At 51.2% G+C, this 21,519-nt stretch overlaps 6 protein-coding genes across 6 annotated transcripts; 4 read left to right on the top strand and 2 right to left on the bottom strand.

Annotated features, from left to right (window-relative positions):
- Positions 1–1,625: 1,625 nt before the first annotated feature.
- On the top strand, positions 1,626–5,737 carry APUU_70987A (uncharacterized protein; the record flags this gene model as incomplete). The annotated part of the gene is made up of 2 exons (XM_041695921.1): positions 1,626–1,661; positions 1,775–5,737. The coding sequence occupies 2 exons, from the start codon at positions 1,626–1,628 to the stop codon at positions 5,735–5,737; spliced, it is 3,999 nt and encodes a 1,332-aa protein (XP_041561603.1).
- Positions 5,738–7,355: 1,618 nt separating this feature from the next.
- hexA (putative Woronin body protein HexA) lies at positions 7,356–9,602 on the top strand (the record flags this gene model as incomplete). Its single annotated transcript, XM_041695920.1, has 4 exons — positions 7,356–7,420; positions 7,449–7,620; positions 7,719–8,071; positions 8,471–9,602. The coding sequence occupies 4 exons, from the start codon at positions 7,356–7,358 to the stop codon at positions 9,600–9,602; spliced, it is 1,722 nt and encodes a 573-aa protein (XP_041561602.1).
- A 1,242-nt stretch (positions 9,603–10,844) lies between these two features.
- On the bottom strand, positions 10,845–13,024 carry APUU_70985S (putative transcriptional regulator (Cti6); the record flags this gene model as incomplete). Its single annotated transcript, XM_041695919.1, has 4 exons — positions 10,845–11,536; positions 11,591–11,847; positions 11,915–12,202; positions 12,438–13,024. 4 exons carry the CDS (start codon positions 13,022–13,024, stop codon positions 10,845–10,847), a joined length of 1,824 nt encoding a protein of 607 aa, XP_041561601.1.
- A 2,283-nt stretch (positions 13,025–15,307) lies between these two features.
- APUU_70984A (uncharacterized protein) lies at positions 15,308–17,236 on the top strand (the record flags this gene model as incomplete). Its single annotated transcript, XM_041695918.1, has 3 exons — positions 15,308–15,323; positions 15,473–16,258; positions 16,311–17,236. The coding sequence occupies 3 exons, from the start codon at positions 15,308–15,310 to the stop codon at positions 17,234–17,236; spliced, it is 1,728 nt and encodes a 575-aa protein (XP_041561600.1).
- Positions 17,237–18,286: 1,050 nt separating this feature from the next.
- On the top strand, positions 18,287–19,009 carry APUU_70983A (MARVEL domain-containing protein; the record flags this gene model as incomplete). Its single annotated transcript, XM_041695917.1, has 1 exon — positions 18,287–19,009. One exon carries the CDS (start codon positions 18,287–18,289, stop codon positions 19,007–19,009), a length of 723 nt encoding a protein of 240 aa, XP_041561599.1.
- Positions 19,010–19,279: 270 nt separating this feature from the next.
- On the bottom strand, positions 19,280–21,207 carry APUU_70982S (uncharacterized protein; the record flags this gene model as incomplete). The annotated part of the gene is made up of 4 exons (XM_041695916.1): positions 19,280–20,217; positions 20,277–20,790; positions 20,847–21,034; positions 21,102–21,207. 4 exons carry the CDS (start codon positions 21,205–21,207, stop codon positions 19,280–19,282), a joined length of 1,746 nt encoding a protein of 581 aa, XP_041561598.1.
- Between the last annotated feature and the right edge of the window lie 312 nt (positions 21,208–21,519).

Genomic DNA, 21,519 nt, shown 5'->3' with positions numbered 1-21,519 from the left:
GCTGGAGCTGGAACTGAAGCCCGCCCGACTACCGGCTCTTTCCTATTCTGAAAAAGTCCCCATGTCCCTCATCGCTCCTTCCTCATAACCCATCCATACCCGCAAGGCAGGTGCACTGGACCGCCTGCTCCTTCCTCGCCTAATAGGCCTGTCAATCGCTCCTTCCCAATCTTACCTTAGTAGAGCAATCGTGCCTTCCAGGGATGACAGGATCGTTCAGAAGGTAAGCTCGACCCATCTCTCCTTCCTCTTCGATATGCATTTGTATTTCGATATTCTGGGTGAAGCTAGTAATGCTACTAGTATGGCATATATCAACTCTGCCCTATTTCGGTACACTAGTAAAAAAGTTTAAGCTTATTGTTCCTATTTCAAGTCGTCGTTTGGTTGCATGGACTCGTTTCAAAATAGAAATTGTAAAATGAAGTAGGCGAAGAGGCTGCTTGTCGTTTTTGGAAGAGGATCAGGCGTGCCCAGGTGGGGTTTTATTACGTATCTTTAACTAACTGTCCGGAGGCTTGGTCAGAGGATAGGTAAACACGCGCATATTTATAGCTTTTAGATACGTATTAAGCGGATTGAAAGGTTGAGCATATACATTCTAGTATTAAGTGAGTAGAAAAATCCACCTACTAAGTACTAGCCGAGTAGTTTAAAATAATTTACCATAACTAGTCCGTACTCCTTGTCGTCCGGGCGTCCCACTCTATCAGGATACTACCACATACGATTTATGTTTCTCCACCTGTGTAGCCCAAGCTCTGAACCCTACGTGGGTATACTATAGTATGGTATAGGTAGAAAGACGAGATAATCAATGACATGAAAATAGAAAGGCCGGTCAAAGTTGGATTGTGCCTTATAATTTACTATTTATTTGGCGCTTAAAAATTAAATGGTTGGTATGTTGAGTATATATACAGATATTGTAGCGGTGTAGTCATGGATATAGGCAGAAGTATATATAGAGGCAGAGTCTAGGGTCCACTGATTGGCGTCAAGAGCTGACAGCGGCGATGCAGGGCCAGAACGAGGTTCAAGCTTCAGGATATTAAAATAAAATTGGCACGGTTCAATTACGCAAGGCACGAAGCTCGAGGAGATCTGAGATCGTGGGAACGAAATGAACACCTGCACCCACAGGCAAACCAAGGGGAAAGTGGTTCCTCTCTGGTTCTGGGGCTGCGACTTTCCTGTTGGGACGACAGTGACGCAATGGACTGCCCGTTCGGGTAAAGCTTCACTTCGGGCCCTCGTCCTGATCCTCACTTTCCTCGACGCTGCCATGAAATCATCGTCATCGATCGCCCTTTTTTCTTCGCTTCTTGGTTGTATCTTTAGTTTCCTTTCTTTTTTAATTTGCTTCTTGCCCCCCTCATAATCGCCATCACCACCTTCATCATCACCATTCTTTCATCTCCCTCATTCCCTCCCTCCGGGCCCCTCTCTTTACCCTCCCTCGCTCTCGCGTTCGCGTTGGCTTTCCATTCCTCAGCGCTCCCTCCGCCTTCCTTGCGCTAGTCCATTCATTTCCGGCGATCTTTTGGTCCACCGAGAGATTCAATTGCTCCAAATTGTCATTTTGTATCTCTCGCGTCGGCCTAGACGCAGACGCTTGCTAAGCCATGTTCCGCAAAAAGAGGAGCGCCTCACAACATCATGTATGTCATTCATCCCATATTCCGTTTTATTCCTTTTTGTCCCGATGGAGATTTTGAGCAGCGAATCGCATCAATTGTTGATAGCAAACGCTAACGAACTGTTCACTGTGTAGCATCAGCATCAGCTCTCGACTTCTAACACGCAATCCGCGCAATCCGCCGCGACTCGTGCCTTTATCCAGTCGCAGCCATCGTCTAGTAATCTTTCCTCCGCCGCCGCCGCCGCCGCTCTCCGCAGCCTGACACCAACACCAACCCCTATTGAAAATGTCCAGACAAAGCGGATGCTGCAGCGGCAGTCGTCCTTTTCCTCACAACCGGCCAGCTCACCCACTCTGCGCCCGTCTAGTCGGAATGGACTCCGACGGGTTAATAGTTCGGCCTCTATGAGCGCTCGGACATTCCGGGAGCAGTCGCCTGGTCGGCCAACCTCGAGCTACTCGACGATGTCAACCCCGGCTGTTGTGCCACCACTGCCATCGATCCCGGCAGAATATGCTGCGCGGAAAAACCAGAGTCGGCGTTCTGTCAGCCTAGGGCCCAATGTGTGGTCGTCGGCTTCTCGTACGCAACCTACCGAGGCGCCGATAAGCGTCAAACCGCCGGTCGTTGCGCCTCAGAGCCCGCGCAGCATCGCTAGCCCCGAAGCCGGAGCGGTCTCCCCGCCACATCAGAGGTCGGAAAGCCGGAATTCGATCAATTTTTCTTATCCAATGAATTCCCGGACAAACTCGCCCACGATTCCCGCTGGATTTGATCGTAATGACGCAGCTTCCGGCGCCGCAGCTTCACTCAACAAGCGGTCCATTCCTCAAACTAACAAAGCTACCCGCCAGCAGACGCAAGGTGCTGGACCGGGAAGTCCGGGGAGAAGTTCTCGTCCTGTAGCGACTGCACTTGCAGCTGCTCAGGCTGCAGCTGTAACTCGGAATGATGAGCCAAATACCCCTCCAGCCTCTTCTCGTCCGGCACGTCATCGTGAAAAGCGAGGCCCCGAACCATCGCCGAGCCGAAGCCCAGCGTCGGTGGATGTTAGATCGTGCCCGCAAGCTAAGAAGCCACCGGCGCCAACAGCGCCATCAGTATCAGCAACACATCCAACACCTTCAGCGCCTCCAGTGCCAGCAGACGACCGTCCGATTAAGGAACTTCCTCAGCCAGCCCCTGCAAATGAGCAAGAAAAGGAGAACCAACCGTTGGCCAAGGCGGTGCCTTTAGAGGAACCTCCAAGGGCTCTAACACCGCCAGTCGTTGGAAAGATGGTACGGACGCCGCCTGTTAGTCCACCGCAGGTCAAACCAGCCGTGGCATCAGACAGCGAACTTCAGCCCCCTCACTTGCGTCAGTCAAGTAGTCCTGCGAGGACGGCCCATTTCCCTACCCAACTCGCTGTATCGAATCTCGGCGCCGACCAGCTACACCAACCGCCTCCTCGGTCCCTCTCTCCGGCCAAGTCTGCTATGAAGAATAGAAATAACTCTTTATCTCCCGACGGCAGGCTTTCTGGAATTCTACGTCCCGGCCCCACGCTTAGCGAACTTTCAGATGCGACATCCGTGGCGTCTGATGATGGCACAAGGCCAAATCATCGAAAGAAACCCGTCAAAGTTAGCTTTGACGATGAGGCAGAAGTTGTAGGAGTGGCTGCAAGCCCACCGACGTCACCGGAAGATGTCATACCCGAATCGCCTCCAGGGAAGTCGAAATCGAAAAACAGCTGGTTTAATATCCACAAACGGAAAACTTCTCCTTTGCGATCTACGGACGGGGATGAGTTCGACGGAGTGTTAGCACCCCGTGCGGCTCTTCCCTCATTCGGGAGTGTTCGAGCGAATAAGGACAGCTCGCGGTCAGAATCAACAGCCCACCGCGAAGTAAATGACAATGATTCGGTTCTAACAGAATCGGACGATGATTTTCCAAATGGACACGCCATAAACAGCATTATCTCTCGCGCTTCAGATGGCAACATGGAAAAGCAGGTACAATCTAATAATGCACTGCCTGCAGAGTCCACCGAGAACGCTGCAAGGGGTGATGCAGAGAGTTGGAAAGAGACTATCCCAATTGGTGATACCGATTTTGACCCGGCATATTTCCCGAAGACGCAGCTTTCGCCCTTGCGTGAGGTCCCATCTGACCAGAATCTCCCCCTGACTCCGAAATCTGAGATCGAAATGCCTGATATTACATTTCAACCGGCGACTCCTGATCCTGAAAGGGGAAGAGCAAGCCTTGACGAATACGATAGCCCAGAAGAATACCCGCGGAAGTCCGTGGATGAGAAACCGGACGTGTCAAGCCAAAAGAAGGAGAAGAGGATATCTTATGGAGACAAATCTGTTAACCAGGCGGATAATGATAATGACTCCAGTTCGAGTGTGTATAGTGATGCAGAGGAGGATCTGGATGATGGCGATGGGTTCGGTTCCATCAACGCTATTGTTGAGCACGAAGCAGCACCTTCTGAACCTGGTGTTGCGATCACCTCGACGTCGCAAGATGTAACCCAGGAGGCTGATCGCGACCTAAATACGGCCGACATCCCGGAGACCTGCCGGATTGCACAAGTCGGGACCTCTGCACAAGAATCTTCACAGCCCGCCGCTGGTTCCCCCGCTCTAATGGAGCCACTTCCGGCCTCTTCGGCGATTTCATCGTCTACTCTACAGCGCGAAGATGAGCCAACATCCGTCCAAGGAGGCGTCGCGCGCTCGTCAAATGTGCCGGTCGAAGTATATTCCATTGCCCATGTTCGCGACGATGACCCGAAAGAGGTGGATACCCGCTATAACCATGCCGAATCTGACGCTCCTAATGAGCAACGAATGCAAAACCACAGCCAGTACCATACTGAAATTCCGACACCGACCCAGCGGAAAGAAGTCAGGAGCCCGGATGCTGTTGAGTTGGATGTGAACGGGGCGGATTCCCGCATGCCTCGACGTCAGCTATCGAACGGAAGTGACTCATCGAGTAGTTTCAAACGAGCCCGCCGGGCTAGTCGAGGAGGGGTGGGCATGCGACAGACCCTACGGGGGAGCCAACAAAGCAGCTCTGTTCCAACATCTCCTACCAGAGTAACTGCACCCCGTGTTGAATCACCACCGCCCCTCTCCGGCTTGGGAGCTGGTAGTACTATGCGTACAACTCTACGTGGTAATGCATCGCGGAAGGAGAAGCCGTCATTCTTTTCTGCGGGCAAGGCGCAGAAAGGAAAAGCTACGAAGAACTCTGGTGCAGCGTTTGCTTCCCGGTTTCCCGACTCAGATTCGGACTCGGATGGTGGCATTCAGAATCGCAGATTAAAGCGACCGGGACATCGTCCAGTCAGAAGCATGAGTGATAATGATATGCGTCCCGTGCGCGGTATCCCACGTCGGAAGGGTGCCCACGACGGAGACTCTACTGAACTGGAGGATAGCTCTGATGGAGAAAGACGTCCTGCCTCTGCAGGGAAAACCTCTGTTCGTCGGTCCCAACCGACGACTGCTCGAGACCCTGCGCTGGCTGCAGTGGCTAAATCTCGTGGCATGACGGAGGAGGAACTGCAGCAAATGCTTAATCGTGGGTCAAGTCGCAAACCTAACCTTCTCAATCGCTTGAGTATGAGAAAGTCAAAACCGCTCACCCAACGCGGAAAGTCGCAACCGCCAGGACTTCTTCCGAATGGTTCAATTCCGGAGCATTCCCCGATGGAGGCTCAAAGCCCACAGGTTACAAATGGCACCCACAAAAGTGTGGGGAGTCCCTCCAGACTCCTGAAGAAGTCTCAGCAAAAGTCACCGTCTGGCGATACGACCACTTGGCCTCTCGGTTCCGAAAATGGTGGCCCTGTTGACTCTGGCATTGGATCAATGTCGGCACCATCCACATCCCAACAACCCTTACAGCCTCAAGCTCCCGATGGAGGTGCAGTAAACGGCAGCAAAGCTATCTCGACTGATTTGCACCCATCGCAAGGCCAGGAACCACCGGCTACAGGGACTAATCGTGCATCTGACGTGGTCATTGAAGGATCTGGTCGCAAAAAGCGATTCTCGCGACTAAAGAAAGCATTTGGCATTAAAGGGTAACCATACCCGAACCACACAGGTCTTGCTTCGTCTCTTGACATATTGATGATTTCATTTGATTTATGCTATCTCACCTACATATTCACACTTCCTTTCTTTCCTTATCTTGTTTAAGATAATTTTTTTAATATTTGTTGCATCATCACCTAACTGTGTGATCTGAATTAATCATGCCTGAACTGCTGCTGTTTGTGACAGCACCGATTAATATGTGACATTATCATTCTTTTCTGACGAACAATTATTGATACCCTCATTTGATGGGCATTTCTAGAATGCCCTGGTTCACTCATGTTATATATACCGAAAACGATCTCTAGGTAATTGACGGGCGGCAGCGCTTAATTGATTCGTTTACGCCCTTTGTTTGATAAATTGACTAGGATAATAAAATGAAGAGATAATAATAGACCATTGTCAATGTATGATTTTGATGTGATTGCACGCTGAGGTGTTGACTTTGGAGATCCGGGTATCTCGGGAACCTTGCAACAGGCTGTTTGCTTGTTTGGACCTACACCGTACACTAGGAGAGAGGATGAGCGAGGAGCTTTAGATGTTGGCAGCGCAACAACCTCGGGACGGAGTCAACCTCCACTCCGATCGATGGACGGATCGACTCCACACGGCGAACCAGCCAACTGAGCCAGCCACTGCTATTGTTTTCCCGAATTGACTCGGTCGTCTGGGCTCCGGCGGGGAAGTGAGGGAGAGGCAAGTCGAGACCAGGCTCGACTCTCTTGTGGCAGGAATTTGGAGGCAAAAGTTGGGCAAAAAGACTGGTGCATTTTCGCAATCTCACCGATGATCCGGCCTTTGTTGCATTTGGGTGAATCGTGAGCAATCATGGCCGAGCTCCTCAAGACCGTGCTCACCTCATAGTGGAGCCGTGAGCTGAGCGAGGAGGAGGGGCGAAGGAAAGCTGTCCTCGGTAGAATGCCAATGGTAAACCACCACGAGATTGGAGCACTGTCCAAATCACCAGAATTATATGACGAGTCTCAGAAAGTGGTTTCAGATATGGCCCGCGGGGCCGCGAACAAGTGCTGGAGGTCTCCAACGTTGAGAGTCCCTCAAACCACCAGGACCATCTGCTGATGAGATTCGGCGAGGTTGGGCTCGAACCTGTGGCCGATTGGAGCATCCGCATTTGCCATTGTCGATCGAGTGCAACTCAGCGGAGTCAGCGCTAAGCAGCCCGATTAGACCCGGGAAAGGACGAGCTGTTGCCATGGTGATGCGTGGTGTGGCTGGGAAGAGGAGCTGTGCGATGAGATTGCGATTGCTCATTGGGGGACCATTGGTTCATCTAAACCTTCTGTGATCCTGTTGCTGCATGTGATAAGGCGCGGGTTTCGCTTGTTTTGCCTCTGGAATGTCGTTTTGATTCAGGGACTCTCATTGAGCGAGAGGCTGTGGTCTGAATTGAGCTGCAGGGGTGCCTGGATGGAGACGGTGAAGACGTAGTCTGACGGGTGCCATTGCACCCATGAGTTGGTTTGGAGACTGAATTGAACTCCTATCTTCACGAGGCTAGCAGGTGATACCTCGGGGGAACCAAGTTGTTTATTGACAATAATAATGGCGATTCACTACGGGAGCTGAGAGACCCTGGGCAATGAGGAGGGCAAGTCTGGAAGAGCAGGAAAACAAGAAGGCTGGACCCCAATGGGGAAAGGCGCCGTAAACAAACGCGTAACAACAACAACAGCGACTGCAATCTTAAAGCTCCTCACTCGTCGCCTCGCTCTTCTCTTCTCTTCTCTCTCTTCCCTTTCTTCATCTCTATCCTCACATTCCCATCTCACATTCCCAGCGTTAAGCTTATCTTTACATTCCTACCCCAGGAATTCTCCACATCAGCAGTCGAGTATAGATCTATCGTTAGATCTATCTTGTACTCCAACTTCCTCTCTTACGAGAAAGACTTCCCCGTTGAAAAGTCTTTTCTTGTCTCATCTTCCGAGTTGTTATTTAACAGTTCGGAAGAGATTCGAGAAAAGACGCTCAAAGGACAGCCAACCTGGACTTTGACGCCCGCGTCCCCATTCCCTTCAGTGTCTTCCCGTCGTCGTACCGGAGTGACGCTGTTCCTGAGACTACTCTTGCCGCTGAGAGAGTAGAGGGAGAAGTCAACCTCGATCGCACTTCGCACGTCGAACGGGAAGATACTCGAACCTCTGCCCCTCTCCCTGACCCCCGGGCCTACGGAAAGGAAGAAGTCGATCTTCACTTCGAACGTCGCTCAGACCGCCGAAGAGGTGACGATTTCACCGTCGTTGACGAACGTGTGCAAGATACCCGATACCCTCAGGTAGACCTTGCCCGTGACCGGTACGTTTTGGGCTGTATTTCCTTGCTTTTTTTCTGGTTTGTTTACTGTTTACGACTCCCCCGTTTGGCTGCCTGGGATCCGCTCCCCAATCAAACTGCCCAAGTGGAGAGCACAAGAAGCGGTGTCACCCCAGCTCGACCACTTGTCAGCTTGGGCGGCGAGTGGCTTCCGGCTAGAGCTGTCTAGTCCCTCCGCTAAATTACGTGGCTCCAAAACAAAACAAAAATCCAATTGTCCCAGCCCCAAATAAAAACAATCCAATCATGCCTGTCCCCTGCCACCGCGTTTTGTCCCCTCGTGTCTCTTTGTTTACTTTACCTCACCTTGCCTCAACTTACCTGACCTTACCTTGCCTGTCTTGACATACCCTTCCCTCTTCTAATATATTCTGCCTTTAGCTACCGCGAGCCTCCTGCGCACCGCTTCCAAGACTCCTACAAGGACAAGGAGCAGACCTACGACAAGACCTTTGAGAACCAGCTTGACATCACTGAGCGCGAGTATCGTCGTCGTACTGATCCTACATACGACGCTCAAGCCTCCTCTTTCGATCGTCGCTCCCAAGGTCCCATAGCCTCTTACGAAGCTCCCCGCCAGCACACTTCGGACGTTTACAGCCGCCCTTCCGCGTCTTATAACGTCTCGTACGAAGCTCCTCGCCAGCAAACTTCGGACGTTTATAGCCGGCCCGCGCCTTCCAACGTCTCTTACGACCGAGGCTTCGAGTCCCGTCCTTTAGACGTTCCCCGCGGAAACTCTTACGACAACCGCCAGGTTAGCGTAGAGAGTGTCAAGCCTCCTGCTCCTTCCAGCAACAAGCTCAAAGTTTTGAAAACTACTACCGTAGTTGATCACCCTAAAGCTCGCAAGATGGGTTACTACGACGACGACGGTAACTACCACTCCTTCCGTCGTGGTGTGGAACGCGCTGTGGACCGCATCACGCACCCCTTCCACCACCATCATGACCATGGTCACCATGATCACCATGATCACCGCGAAGAAGTAGTTGTCGCTGACGAACGGGGCCCAGTTCGTGTTCGCGAGAATGTCCGCATTGTCGAGCCCCGTGGCGGCGCCTCCACCGCCGAGACCGTTCCGATCCCCTGCCACTTCATCCGTGCCGGCGACATCTTGATCCTGCAGGGCCGCCCCTCCCAGGTGATCCGCATCTCTACCTCGCCCCAGACTGGCCAGCACCGCTACCTCGGTGTCGACCTCTTCACCCGCGAGCTTCACGAGGAGTCCAGCTTCATCTCCAACCCCTCCCCCTCCGTTGTCGTCCAGACCATGCTCGGCCCCGTCTACAAGACCTACCGCATCCTCGACATCCGCGACAGCAGCCTTGTTGCTCTCACCGAGAGCGGCGACGTCAAGACCGGTCTCCCCGTTGTTCCTCAGGACAACCTGCACGGCCGCATTCGCGATGCCTTCCATGAGGGCCGTGGCTCCGTCCGTGTCCTAGTCATCAATGACGGTGGTCGCGAGCTGGTTGTTGACTTCAAGGTGATCCACGCCTCCCGCCTGTAAGCGTGTCCCCTGTCGGGAGGAGCCTTACTTTAAGGTTTCATCCAATAGGAGTTGGTCTGCTTACTGGACTGGCGTATTCACTGACGTCATCCACCTTGTCTGTTTTGTTTATAATTTCCTTTGTTCTTCCTGCACGATCGATGATGACTTGAGAAACCTAAGCAAGCTTGTATCTGATACTTGGGAATTAAATTATGCAATGATGGAATTGCCTGTTTAGGGAAACTGTTGGAGCTTGACCCTTTTTATCATGGGCCTTTGTATGTAACAATCGTAATGGAATGTAGATTTGTTTCGTTTCCTACTTCTTTTCTCTTGTAGTTCATGCGACTGCGACTTTGTCGCTTCTTCCTAACATCGCGGTGTGCTGTCGCAGAATGGCTGAAGCACTCCAACGATGCGCTTTTGACAACCTAACGTCTACTTTTCTTTTCTGCCATCAACATTTTCTGATGGCCACCCTGTTCTTCTACTATATACTAATCGCTTTACGGCATCTTGTGGTCCGAAACTAATTTGATCGACGAGCGCGAGAACGATTTTTATGCCTCAGATAGATCCCTCAGCTTCTCCAAAGCCACCCGTCCGCATCTGTTTGCGAATATATCGTGAATTCCCGTGTGTCCTAATATAGGGCCTGATAGTTACGTTTTGATTGTCAAAGTACACATCCCGAGCGAGAGTTGCTGACTATAGAGTTTTAGACGCAGTTGGAGTTAATTTACGCGATCCCAAAATTTTTTAGATAGCAAGACTCAGGGAATGTTAATGATCCAAGATGAGACAAATGAAATAGTTAAGTTAACTAAGTTATTGCCTCGGTGAGTTAATAAGCAATTGAATGTATTCAGCCAAAAGACAACGAACGCCGCGCCGTATCATGTCTGTTGGTAAGTTGACGGGATCATAGCAATTAACCACTAAATCATGTTTTAGTAGAATGGAAAAAGAAAAGGAAAATGAATGAAACACTGCAAGGAGTATACGTAGAAATGGAGTAACCGCCACATTGGAGAGAGAAATAAGAGTAGAAATAAAAACGCCGAATCTGATGTCCCGTGTAGTATATGTTGTCCTGGAAGCAACGTAAAGCCATATTATACATGTCTGCCCACTGAGGTGGGCAATATAGGTAGTAAGGAAGGTAGGGTATCGTAGGTATGGAATTTCAATCAAGGCAGCGGGGCGGGTTATCGTAAAACAGCTGCGGGCTTGGGAAGTTATTGACGGGGCGAGGGCTCGTCACCTCTCACCGAACTTGCCGTATTCTTGCTGCCATTTGAGTAGATGGCGGGTGAGCACATCCATCATTTCGACACTGCTCAAGGCCCTGAAGTCCTTTTCTGATGGCAGTGGAATGCCGCCAAGGATTGCGCCCCCATCAACATTATCTGTGGACCCCTCCTCTGCACCCTTCGACAGGATGCTTTCCAGCTGATCGCCGATTGTTTGCTGGTCCGTTCCATTGGCTCGTTCAGGCGGAGTTGTACTCTCGCCTGCGACAGCCATTTCGACTTGCATCCGTGATATGAATTCCAAGATAGCCGCTACACGTCTTTTCATTTCATTCATCGTTGTCCGTTGGTGGACGTAGCGAGGCCGACTAGGCTTCCCAGTGTCCGTGCCGTTTACTGGGGTACTGATAGTACCGATTCGCGGAGAGTCTGCGGCCATTTCAAGTGACTGCCCACGACGTGGAGAATTGCCCGTGTTCGAGTCTGTTCCGGTCCCGTTCAAATCTCGGTCCCGAGTGTACTGATTGCGTCCCACGCGACCACGCCGCGCAGGTGGCCTTCCGGATTTACGTGTGGACGGCCGCGGGGGAGCAGAATCCGGAGCGGGGACGGAGGTGTCAGGGCTTGGTTGAGGAAGTTCGGATTCATTCGCAGTCGCTTTGATCGGAGACGCTACTATATCATGATCCGAATCGGCTCCTTGAGCACGGTTAGCTGAAATTCGCAAGATCACAAATCATCATTAAAACTTACCTTCGCCTTTCCGCCTATCGCCTCGTCCTTTCCTCCGGCTTGCAGCTTCTGCCTGCTCGGCTTCCTGGTCGTCAGGCTCCTTCACGTCCTTGTCACGCTGGCCCCGCGATGCTGCTCTGTGCTTTCTGTTGCCATTGGCATTTGTTCTCGATTTTGACTCGTCGTCTGATGCAGCTGGTGAGGCTGGATTACTTTGTTTTGAATTAATATCAGGGGAAGGCGAGCTGGTCCGCTGTCGTTTTGCTCCCTGCCGGTATCTGTATGAGGCACATGTTAGCAAGTGTTCTACTTCCAAAAACGCGCCCACACCAGAGTTTAGCATACGCTTCACTATCGCTTCGGCTCCTTTTGGGTCTCCGGCTAGCGCTTTCCTCCCCGTCAGTAGTTTTGTTATCTTCCTTGCTTTCTTCAATGGCCCGTCGCAACTGCTCCTCCTCGTCATAAGCCGCGTCACGACTGTTCATGGTAGATCGACGCTTCGGGTTGGGAAAAGAGTCCGAATTTCGTGATTTCTGATCCTTCCCACGCTTTGAATTATCTCGCGAAGAGTCTCGGGATGATACCGTAGAGGGGGGAAGAGGAGCGACGGGAAGGTACTGAGAAGAATGTGATCTGAGAGATCGTAAGCGAAAAAGCTTCATGTTTATATGTGACAAAACAAGGCTTTGGATACGCATCCAAAGGGGATGGTGGGTTGGTGTGTGAATGTTGTTAACGCGAGAACGGAATGTATAAAGCGAACACAAAACCAGCTCGTAGTACAGTGAAGCCTCTTTGACTGAGCACGACCAGGATGACCGGGAGAGAATGAAAAAATTAAAGGCAACGAAAATGAGTTAGAACTTACCCATTTGCTTCGCTCCTGATCCTGTGTAGGTCTTTTCGACACTCTTCACAGAAATACTCATCAGGGCTCATAGCCTCGTCCATGATCCCTACACAGCCACCATGTTGCCAGACTTTGCAGGAGTCACATTGGATGAACATGCTACCGACATCATCTGACACCAAGTCGGACGAGTTCACGGAGAAATTTGGAGGATTCTCATCTTTGATTCCACCCCGCGCGCCATTGCGACCGAGGGCCTCCCGACGAGACGCGGGAAGGCCTGGGTAATCCTGTTGTCCACAGAGGCAGCGAGTAACCTCTTCTTCATCCTCCTCTTCCACATCGTCGTCCTCCCCATCGCCCAGTTTTGATTGTAGATCGTTTTCGTCGTCGCCTCTCGCGCGTTGGCGTTGGCGCGTCTCGCGAAAATCGCCCTTGTCTGCGTCGTCATCGGACTGAGAGCGTGGGGAGGGGTTTTTGTGGTTCGATCTCGTGCTTCGTTCTCGAGTCATGGAGTGTGAATTCGAAGAGCTGGAAGAATTTGTGTGATGGATTGCCGGCGAAGGTTGGGAGGTACGAGCACGAGAAGACCGTCGGGGGCTCATTGTGGCGGAGGACTACTCCACCGCAGCAAAACCAGACCAAAAGGGTTGAAGCTGGAGAAAAAAACCGTCAAGGGAAAATGGAGAGAGCCTTCAATCCCAGATGAAACCAAACAGAAGGTGCGGCGTAGCGAAAGCTGCCCGTAGGCGAGCTGTCGCAGGCGATTGAGAGCTGGAGTTATCGAGCGACTCGTGCAGACGGAAAAAGGTGACGCAGGGCAAGAAAAGAGCAAGACAAAGGGCGGCAATTGGGGAATAAACGGCGAGAAGATGTATGTAGAGCTCAAACCATGGCCGGAGACTACATAGTAATCGAGGGATTTGGGAGAGGGGCTGGAGGAAGCAAGAGAGGGAAAAGAGCGAAGAGAGCGTTGAGAGCAAAGCAGCGAGACGGAACGGGAATCGCGCACTTCGCTCGCTCTGCGCCGACTTTCCAGCATTGGTCCGCCTTTCCCTTTCCCCGCTCTCCCTCTCGCTGCTCTCTGCCGGTTCTCCGTTGAATTCACCGAAAGGGTCATATATCTCTGCGTCCTGAGACTCCCAAGACCAAGAGCTGTATTCTTCTCTGAGGTTTGCTAGAGTCCCGCCTTCTTCTCGCATGTGGTGGCGCCTCATACTCCTTCATTCCGCGTCAAGACCCCGCTTATCCACTGATTCTTCATAGGAATTTCACCACATTTTGAGTCGTCCCCAACACAGAAGGATCGTTTCTCGCCCATATCATTTCTTGTTTGCTTTGCCTACCATGGCTCTCAGGAAACCCAGCCCGAGTGATATTAGATCCCTTCGTGTTACCTCGCTCCGGTTACCTTGAGAAGACCTAGAAAGTAGCTTGAGTCATACAGCGAAATTTGCGGTTCCACGTTTAGCCTGACACAATTCCCCTACAATACCCTCACGCCGAATGCTCCTGATTCCTAAGCCGTGAACTCGGTAGTCGTGGGCCGGGACTCGCAGGTTCAGAAGGGCGATGCTGGACGTCTAGGAACGGCCGGGGATGTAGATGGAGATGCTCTGGCTCAGGGAACGTGTTATTAACACGACATCACTGCAAAGTTCGAAAATGACTTACATTGCATATTAATACCGGAGGAGTTCAGAAGAGTCTTTCGGGGCGGAGTTGAAATAGGACGGAAGAGCGCTGTTTTACATCTGGGTCTCGGGGCCCCTACGACTACGACTACGACAATGATATGATTGATCTCCGCTATAGCCTGGAATTCAATCACAGACAGTAATGCTTGTGCAATTGTTCCTGTGCCATAAAGTGGGTGCTCACAAACCACTGGTGGGGGTGTTAAAGTACTTACAGGTAGATACTGATCTTGACAGAAAGTAATCACCAGTGTTACTAGTATTAGCAATATTTAGATAGTGGTTGCAGAGTAATAAATAAATTCTGCACCTGAAATCTACATAGAAAATTTGCTGCAAGCTCACTGCAATAATAAGACCGTGAATATGCATGAATCTGCGTGAAGCAGCTAAAGCCTTGTTGCCTGAGGCTGCGGAAATGGTCTTGACAACTCCGGGGATTTGTAAGAGTAACAAATTCAATTCACGGATATTGGATTGAAACATCAAATCCATCCTAGCCAATCTATACCAGCAACTTCCGGCGGCTCTTTACTTGGAATAGCTTGATATTATTTCCCTTGTCTCTCATTGGGAAACCCCACGTCTCCGTTCGCTTCCACCGCCTCCCACTATCTGGCCCCTTTAGTGTACTTCTCGTCTCCTTTCCGCTTCGTTTGTCAGGTGCCGATCGGGTGTTATTCTCTCATCAGAAAAGTTTGCTCGGGGAATGCTCTGGGGGATAGTTAAATATCTGTGAGTGTGGTATTTGGTCTTTCTAATCTCCGGCTTATCTTTGTTTTCTCCCCCCTCGCATTTCTGGCCCGCCGGCGTTTTCCCGGACAGTGCCTGGACCTTGGGTGCATCCAATTCGGAATTGTGCCCTCCCACCTGCCAACACCACGAACACGCCCAAGGCCAACGAGCTGACCTCAAATGGTATTCATAGGTCCCCTGCCTATTTTACGTACGTTCCGAATCTCGAACCACGTCGAGTGCCGTCTTTCCTCGTCTTGGATAATATTCAAAGTGGGCTGAGGGATAAATAAGACTCAGGGTTACTCGCAGCTTTGCAAGGGAAAAAAAAAGACGCGAGGAGGAACAAGAACCGAGATATAAGCTGTGGACACCGTCAGACTGGACTGCGGCAGACAAAGAGAGGCCTCAACTGGCTGTGGCTGTGGAGGTCGAGACAGTCGATAGTTTTGCATTATGACTGCTACGCTGAGTATGTCCTCGTGCTCTCACTCAAAAGTAGTCCCTAGTTTTTGGTCTTTCCGAAGCTGGTTACAGACCCTGAAGAGACAAAGTTTTGGAGAGAAACAAACAGAGAAGGGCTCTGCTGGTCGTTCTGTTGCTGATTCCGCCCTTTTGCAGATGGGATGTTTAATTCGGCGCCAGATACCCCGTCGCCCGTCTATCCCGATAGACTAATCCGCCCCCTCCCCAAGCGTCCCCTTCGGTCTCGGTTGTCCTCCGATGCCGCCGATACAGTACTTTACCCTCCTGCTCCCCCAGCAACACAACTTTTCTACGGAGCTTGTGCGACCAATGGGGACGTTGTAAATGACTCCAAAGTATACGTACAGCAGAGCGATGGTGGCCGCGACCTAAGTCCTGATAACCGGGATCACCACCTTCCGTATGATAATGGCGTTGACTTAGATAGCGGTGACGAAGATGGGCCAGTTGTTGTTCGACGGAGTGCGGGATTTCGTGGGTCGTCACTGTCACCTACACCTGCACCTTCCAGCGTGCAACACCACACACTCCCCGGTATCGGGCAGGAGCAACCGATCAAGCCATCCCCAACCGGGCCCGACGGGTATGATGCCTTCGAAAACACCAACAACAAGAAAAAGCGCAAAATCCCAACGCCTGGAAATATGGGGAGTCACCATTCTTCTCTATCGCCCGAGTTCACAACTATGGGATTGGCAAATTCTGGACAACAGGTGTCTTCATCTGGAGAAGGGGGCCATGTGAGTACGTTCTACGGCACGGGTAGCCCTGCATCACCAGTAGGCAATGGGATGTCTGGTTCGGGCAGAGGCCGCCTTAAACATCAAGGAAGACGGTCGTCGGTACATGGACATGGTACTTGGGCACAGAATCGTGCTGCTGGTCTCCGAGATCTGCCACTGTCCTCTCCAGGACCGACAGGTATGCCTCAATGCCTCACAAATCTGGGACTCTTGCTGATAACCGTACTCAGGGGAGCGCAGCCATGGTATTATCTCGGCCGCTATTGCAAACGCTGCAGCGTCGGCATTCTCAACGTCTCCTTACCGAGTTTCTGTTCAAGGTAGCATGCTTGAACAGAAACAGACCACGCCGACAAGAACCCAGTTTACTTTCACATGCGAGTCTGATTCATCTAAAGGGATGGCATTACACGCACAAAACTCGTACGCTTCTCAGCATAGATCCCCGATCGCCCAGACCCCATCAAGGTATACTATGCGGGGGGTTTCTACACAGGGGACGCAAACCAGTCCAACTTCCGCAGCGCAGATGATGATGCAGCAACCAACTACTCAACAGCAGCAACAACCACACCCAACGGCTGCGTCTGCTGAACCGCCACCTCCAGAGAGGAAGAAGAAGCGGTCGCCCGGTAGCACATATGCGCTGGCCGCGCGTCAACGCAAGATTCAGCAACAATACACAAACCTCCACCATCCACCTAGACTTGAAGACATTTGGATTTGCGAGTTCTGTGAATATGAAAGTATCTTCGGACGCCCACCTGAGGCCCTCATTCGCCAATACGAGGTCAAAGATCGTAAGGAACGCAAGCGTTTGGCAGAGAAGAAGAGGCTTCTGGAAAAGGCGAAGCTGAAAGGACGCAAGCATAAGAAGGCGACTAAAAACTCAACGAAGCACGCGGGGTCTCAACATGCACCTTATGATCAGGGCTATGACCGAGCATCTGTTGATCAATCGTCTTTGGGTGGGGAAGGACCGCACCACGACAATTTCGAACCGGGCTACGATGATGAAGTAGCAAATACTGCACCACCCGCTGCCCCTGCGGGGGCGTTCAAACCCCCGCTCCCCCCAGAAAGCGAGGCCAGAAAACCCACAGCGACCACATCGGACGGCAGAGGTGCAATAGAAGGGGGAATGAAACCACCCTGACAGTAGAGGAGGACCTTTGCCTTGGGTATGTTTTGCATCATTGTTCGCGCTTTTGCTTTGTAGTTTGGGTCCTCGCATGATCGATTAGCCTTTGTCGTTTTGCATACACGAATCCCCGCTCCCATTGTCTCTTGATGTGTCATGTCAACAATAATGCATAGAATCCTTTTAGGCCGCTAGGTGTTTAGCTATTGATTGGTTGGTTGGTGATGAAACAGGAAAACGAACGTTTTTGAATGTACATGGAGACGGACTTGTCGCAGGTAGTGTCTGGATAGCCCTGATAGGGCATAGGAATTAGTGGGGAGGGAACTTTAGTAGTCTATGAATAGGACACTGAATCTATGTTTATCTCTCTACGAACGTCCCGGCGACTAATCCAGCCCTAGAACTACCGTTGGACCGTTCTGGTCCAGTCGATTGTGCCTGGGCTTTGGTCCCCGCAGCGGCGCTTCGGGAGCCACCACCATCAATTTGACCTCCCAGCTGCAGACATTGGCGCGCGCGAGCCACGACAACCATGTGTTTCAGGCGGACGCCGAGACAAAGAATCAGTGGACGCCAGTGATTGTTCCTGTGTCCATGTCCTTAATAATAGCCCTGCAGGATGCACCTCTACATGCGAGATTCTGCAGAAAGCGCTTTGTATACCATAGCGGCAATGGGATATAAAGCCAAAGAAACCATTTCTGCAGCTCTTTTCTTTCTCTTCATTCTTCAGCTCAGCCTTCACTCTCTAGACATCAGTTTCATCTTTCCTTCCCTCTCTCCTCTTCCTTTCTTTCTTTGTTTCCTTCCTGGGTGGATCCCTATAACATAACTACTTGCGCTGGCGCACCTCTCCAACAGTGTTCACTACCACTGTTCTTCACTGTACATTTACAACTGCATTTATTTCTTTCTGTTATCTTTCACATTGTCTATACATTTAAAAGACAGAACACCTACTTAAAGTAGGCACGACCGAGCCAGGAACCTCGACTGAGACACTTCGCACCTTCCCAATCGGTCCCCAACACAACCACCACCAAAACTTATCAATCCCACCTAATGTGGTTCGTCCTCTTCAAGATATTTCGCTTCGGATACTCCGAGACCAAGAAATACAAGGCCAAAAAGCAAGCCACCCAACAACCCCCGCAACCAGGCCCCTACGACGGCTCCCGCGACTTCAATAACGAACAATACCCAATGGACGCTTACCCACCCCCTCTCCCCGACCAGACGCCTCCCCCAGCGGCAATGGGCAAGGGAGCCCGTGCAAAATCTCTCGTCTCCACGATCCTCGCAATCTTCCAATTCGCTTTCGGCCTCGCCGTCATCGGCCTCTACAGCCAAGATATCAATTCCGCGCACGGAAATGGCGATTCTGCGCCCTCGCAATGGGTCTATGCCGTTGTCACTGCATTCGTTTCAACTGTTACCGCGCTGCTATATCTTATTCTAGGATGGTGGTGGGCGAAGCGCGTCAAGCTTGCCTTTTCGCAGCGCCAGGGTCTCTTCCTGCCACTGTTTGTGTGGGAAAGTGTCATTGTCATTCTGTGGTTGGTTGTCTTTGGGATTTTTGGGGAGAAGTATATCGGTGTTTACCATGTTGGAGGGAAAGATGGTGGCGATTCGAAGGTTACGAGAATGCGCAGGGCCGTTTGGGTTGATTTGGCTTGCTTGGTGTTTTGGATTGCTTCGGCTGCTTGGAGGGGTGTTAGGTGGTGGAAAGGGAAGGGTGGTTCGTTTAGGAGGAGTGAGCCGGTTGATGAGAAGGAGATGGCTTGAGCTATTTCTCCCGGTGCGAAGCATAATCTTGAGAGTTGGCTTCGGAGAGGGATTGTTTATTGGAAATTATTTGGCCAGGAAGAAATAGGTCTACGGCTTGCATGTGGCTGGTCCACGCTGGAGTGATATCAGAGGTTTACTTTTTTTTAAAACACTTGTGCTTGCCGTTCTATTGTTCATAGAAGGCTTCGGGCTCATTATTCGTAATCATCATCATGGTATTGGAATTGGTATCGAAACATAAAGCAAAAAAAAAAAAAAAAATCATTCCTACGGTTCCTCGTTCTCGAGGTCCTCGGTATTCAAATAATCATCCCCCGTGGCTATTCCTGTTTCCTGACCCATACTCCGACTTTGTTCAAGCAAAAGACTCAATCCACTCGGGCCACGAGGGGCAGAAAGAGCCGACGACTGTAGAAATGGATTCCCCCCTGGCGCCTGCATCGGCACCGGTACTGCCATTGCACTTGCGCTCCCAGTTTGAGGTGGAGGGGAAAGCGGTTCTGTGTCTGACCCAGAGGAAAACATACCCTGGTTACCCAGATGCGGATGCGCGCCCCCGCTTCCACTCGCAAGAATCGATGTTGCTATTGTTGATGCGCCCTGGGATTTGGGGTGCGAATCGCCGAACCGCGACTTCGAGGGAGAGGTAGTTTCTGCTGTTCCTGTTCTTGTTGGGGCTCTTGGTTCCGTTTCTGCCTCGGTGGAATGTGAAATGAATAAGTCTGATGCGAGGGTGGGATCAGTATTCACAATGACGTCTGCATTCACATTATCATGCAAAGGAGGCATCTGCTGCTCCTCCAGTTCCTTCTGGCGGTAGTACTGGGCGTAGTATTCATCCGCTAGTCTTTTCTGCTCCGCGAAGCGGGCCCGGAAGTCCCGGTCAACCAGAGGTGAAACAGGCTTTGGTTGTTCATAGTTTTCTTGAGAGACGTTTCGGACGTCATAGTAACGGCATGCTGTCGCGGAGAAGAAGCCGACAAGGGGAGGTGAAGAGCGAGGGCGAAGAGGTGGGAGAGGGGTGTTTTTATGGAGGAGGGCTTTAAGGTCGGCGAGTAACGCCGGTGGAAGTTGGGGGTCTTCTTCTATGTCTGTATCTGCAGCTGGTTCCGGCGCTGGGCCTGCGGATGGGTCTGGCGCTGGTGCTGGCATTGTTGAGCTTGAAAATAAGGCTGTTGAGGTAACCCTGGTAATAGCTGCTGGCTCTGTATCATGTGTCAGAGTGGGTGGTTTATGTGCAAGGAGGTCGTGTGAGTGAACATACCATCAGGCGAATCTTCCACTGCCTCTTCGTCTATCTCAGCTTCCTGCACTATTGACATATCTAAGGCTTTGTCATCGGAAGGAGGTGATTGAAACTGGGGAGAATGAGCGCGTGTGGTTGGGATAGAAGACTGTTGCGACGATTTGCGCCGCATAAGCACAGGGCGACGCTTGGAGCTCTTTGCCTTGCTAGCTACTGTAAAAGTCTTCTTCTGACTTGGGCGGGCACCACTATTAGAAGTAGTCGTACCTTGCAGCTGCTCGTCGAAGGCAACAGGCCGGGAAGGAGGGATGGGCGTTGGTGGGTTTGAGGGTTTCCGCGTAACACTCTTTCCACCCAATCCTGTTAACAGCAGACGAGTTGTTTTTTGCGTTTCGCCCTGGGATGAGCTATTTGATTTCTTGAGGATGGGGGGGAGTGGAGGCTTTGTAGTGGTCACCGCACTGCTGGGGTGGCCAGCCGGGTGTTGGTGTTTCCAATCACTTTTCGAACTGGATGAGTGTGGCTCGGATTCCTGAATTTCCAATTAACAAACAATATCTAAAGAAATAATGATGTTGTGTTCCTTACCTCGCTCGCCATTCTTATCGAATTAGTAGTATTAGTGGTAGTATGTTCTGAGATTTGGAGGAATAGACGGGCCAGCTTTGAGCCGGTGAGGGAGGTGCTAAGGCGCTCGCTACTCCAGATTCTCCAGAAGAAGTTCTGCAGCCGGTATCCTGCATTTCCTTCGTGGACCGATGGGTTGGTGTTGTATGCTGCCAACAAATGAGATAGGTTAGATTGGGTAGGTAACCGGGTAATGGAGAACGTTCGTAAACGTACCTTTCCACAACTGCACGATATCTCCGACATCCACAGCGTCAATACCACCAAGCTCAGCCGACACTTTGTCCGAGACAGACACCAGGCCTTCTGGAACACTCTCCATTGTGGCACAATGCGAAAAGTGAATGGCAACCTCGAACCTAGAAGACAGATGAAAAGGGACGAGTGAGTTATTGACCAACACTAGCACTACATGGTCAAGACAAAGAATCCAGGCAGGTGAAGTGAGAGGACAGAGTAAGCAGAGTCAAGAGGAAGAAACGGCCAAGGCAGTGTTGTGACTAGCGGTGAATCTGGAGAGGGGAATTGGTCAGAGAATAGTAAACGCAGGGAGAGTAGGGGAGGGAAATAGAGAGTGAATAATGGGCTTGATGACTCGAGACTGTCCCAGTAAGCCAGAAGTGAACAGTCCACA

This window comes from Aspergillus puulaauensis, chromosome 7 (assembly GCF_016861865.1).
Source record: "Aspergillus puulaauensis MK2 DNA, chromosome 7, nearly complete sequence".
Lineage (NCBI taxonomy): Eukaryota > Fungi > Ascomycota > Eurotiomycetes > Eurotiales > Aspergillaceae > Aspergillus > Aspergillus puulaauensis.
The sequence above is the reverse complement of the archived record's forward strand: the minus strand, read 5'-3'. Positions and strand labels throughout refer to the sequence as shown.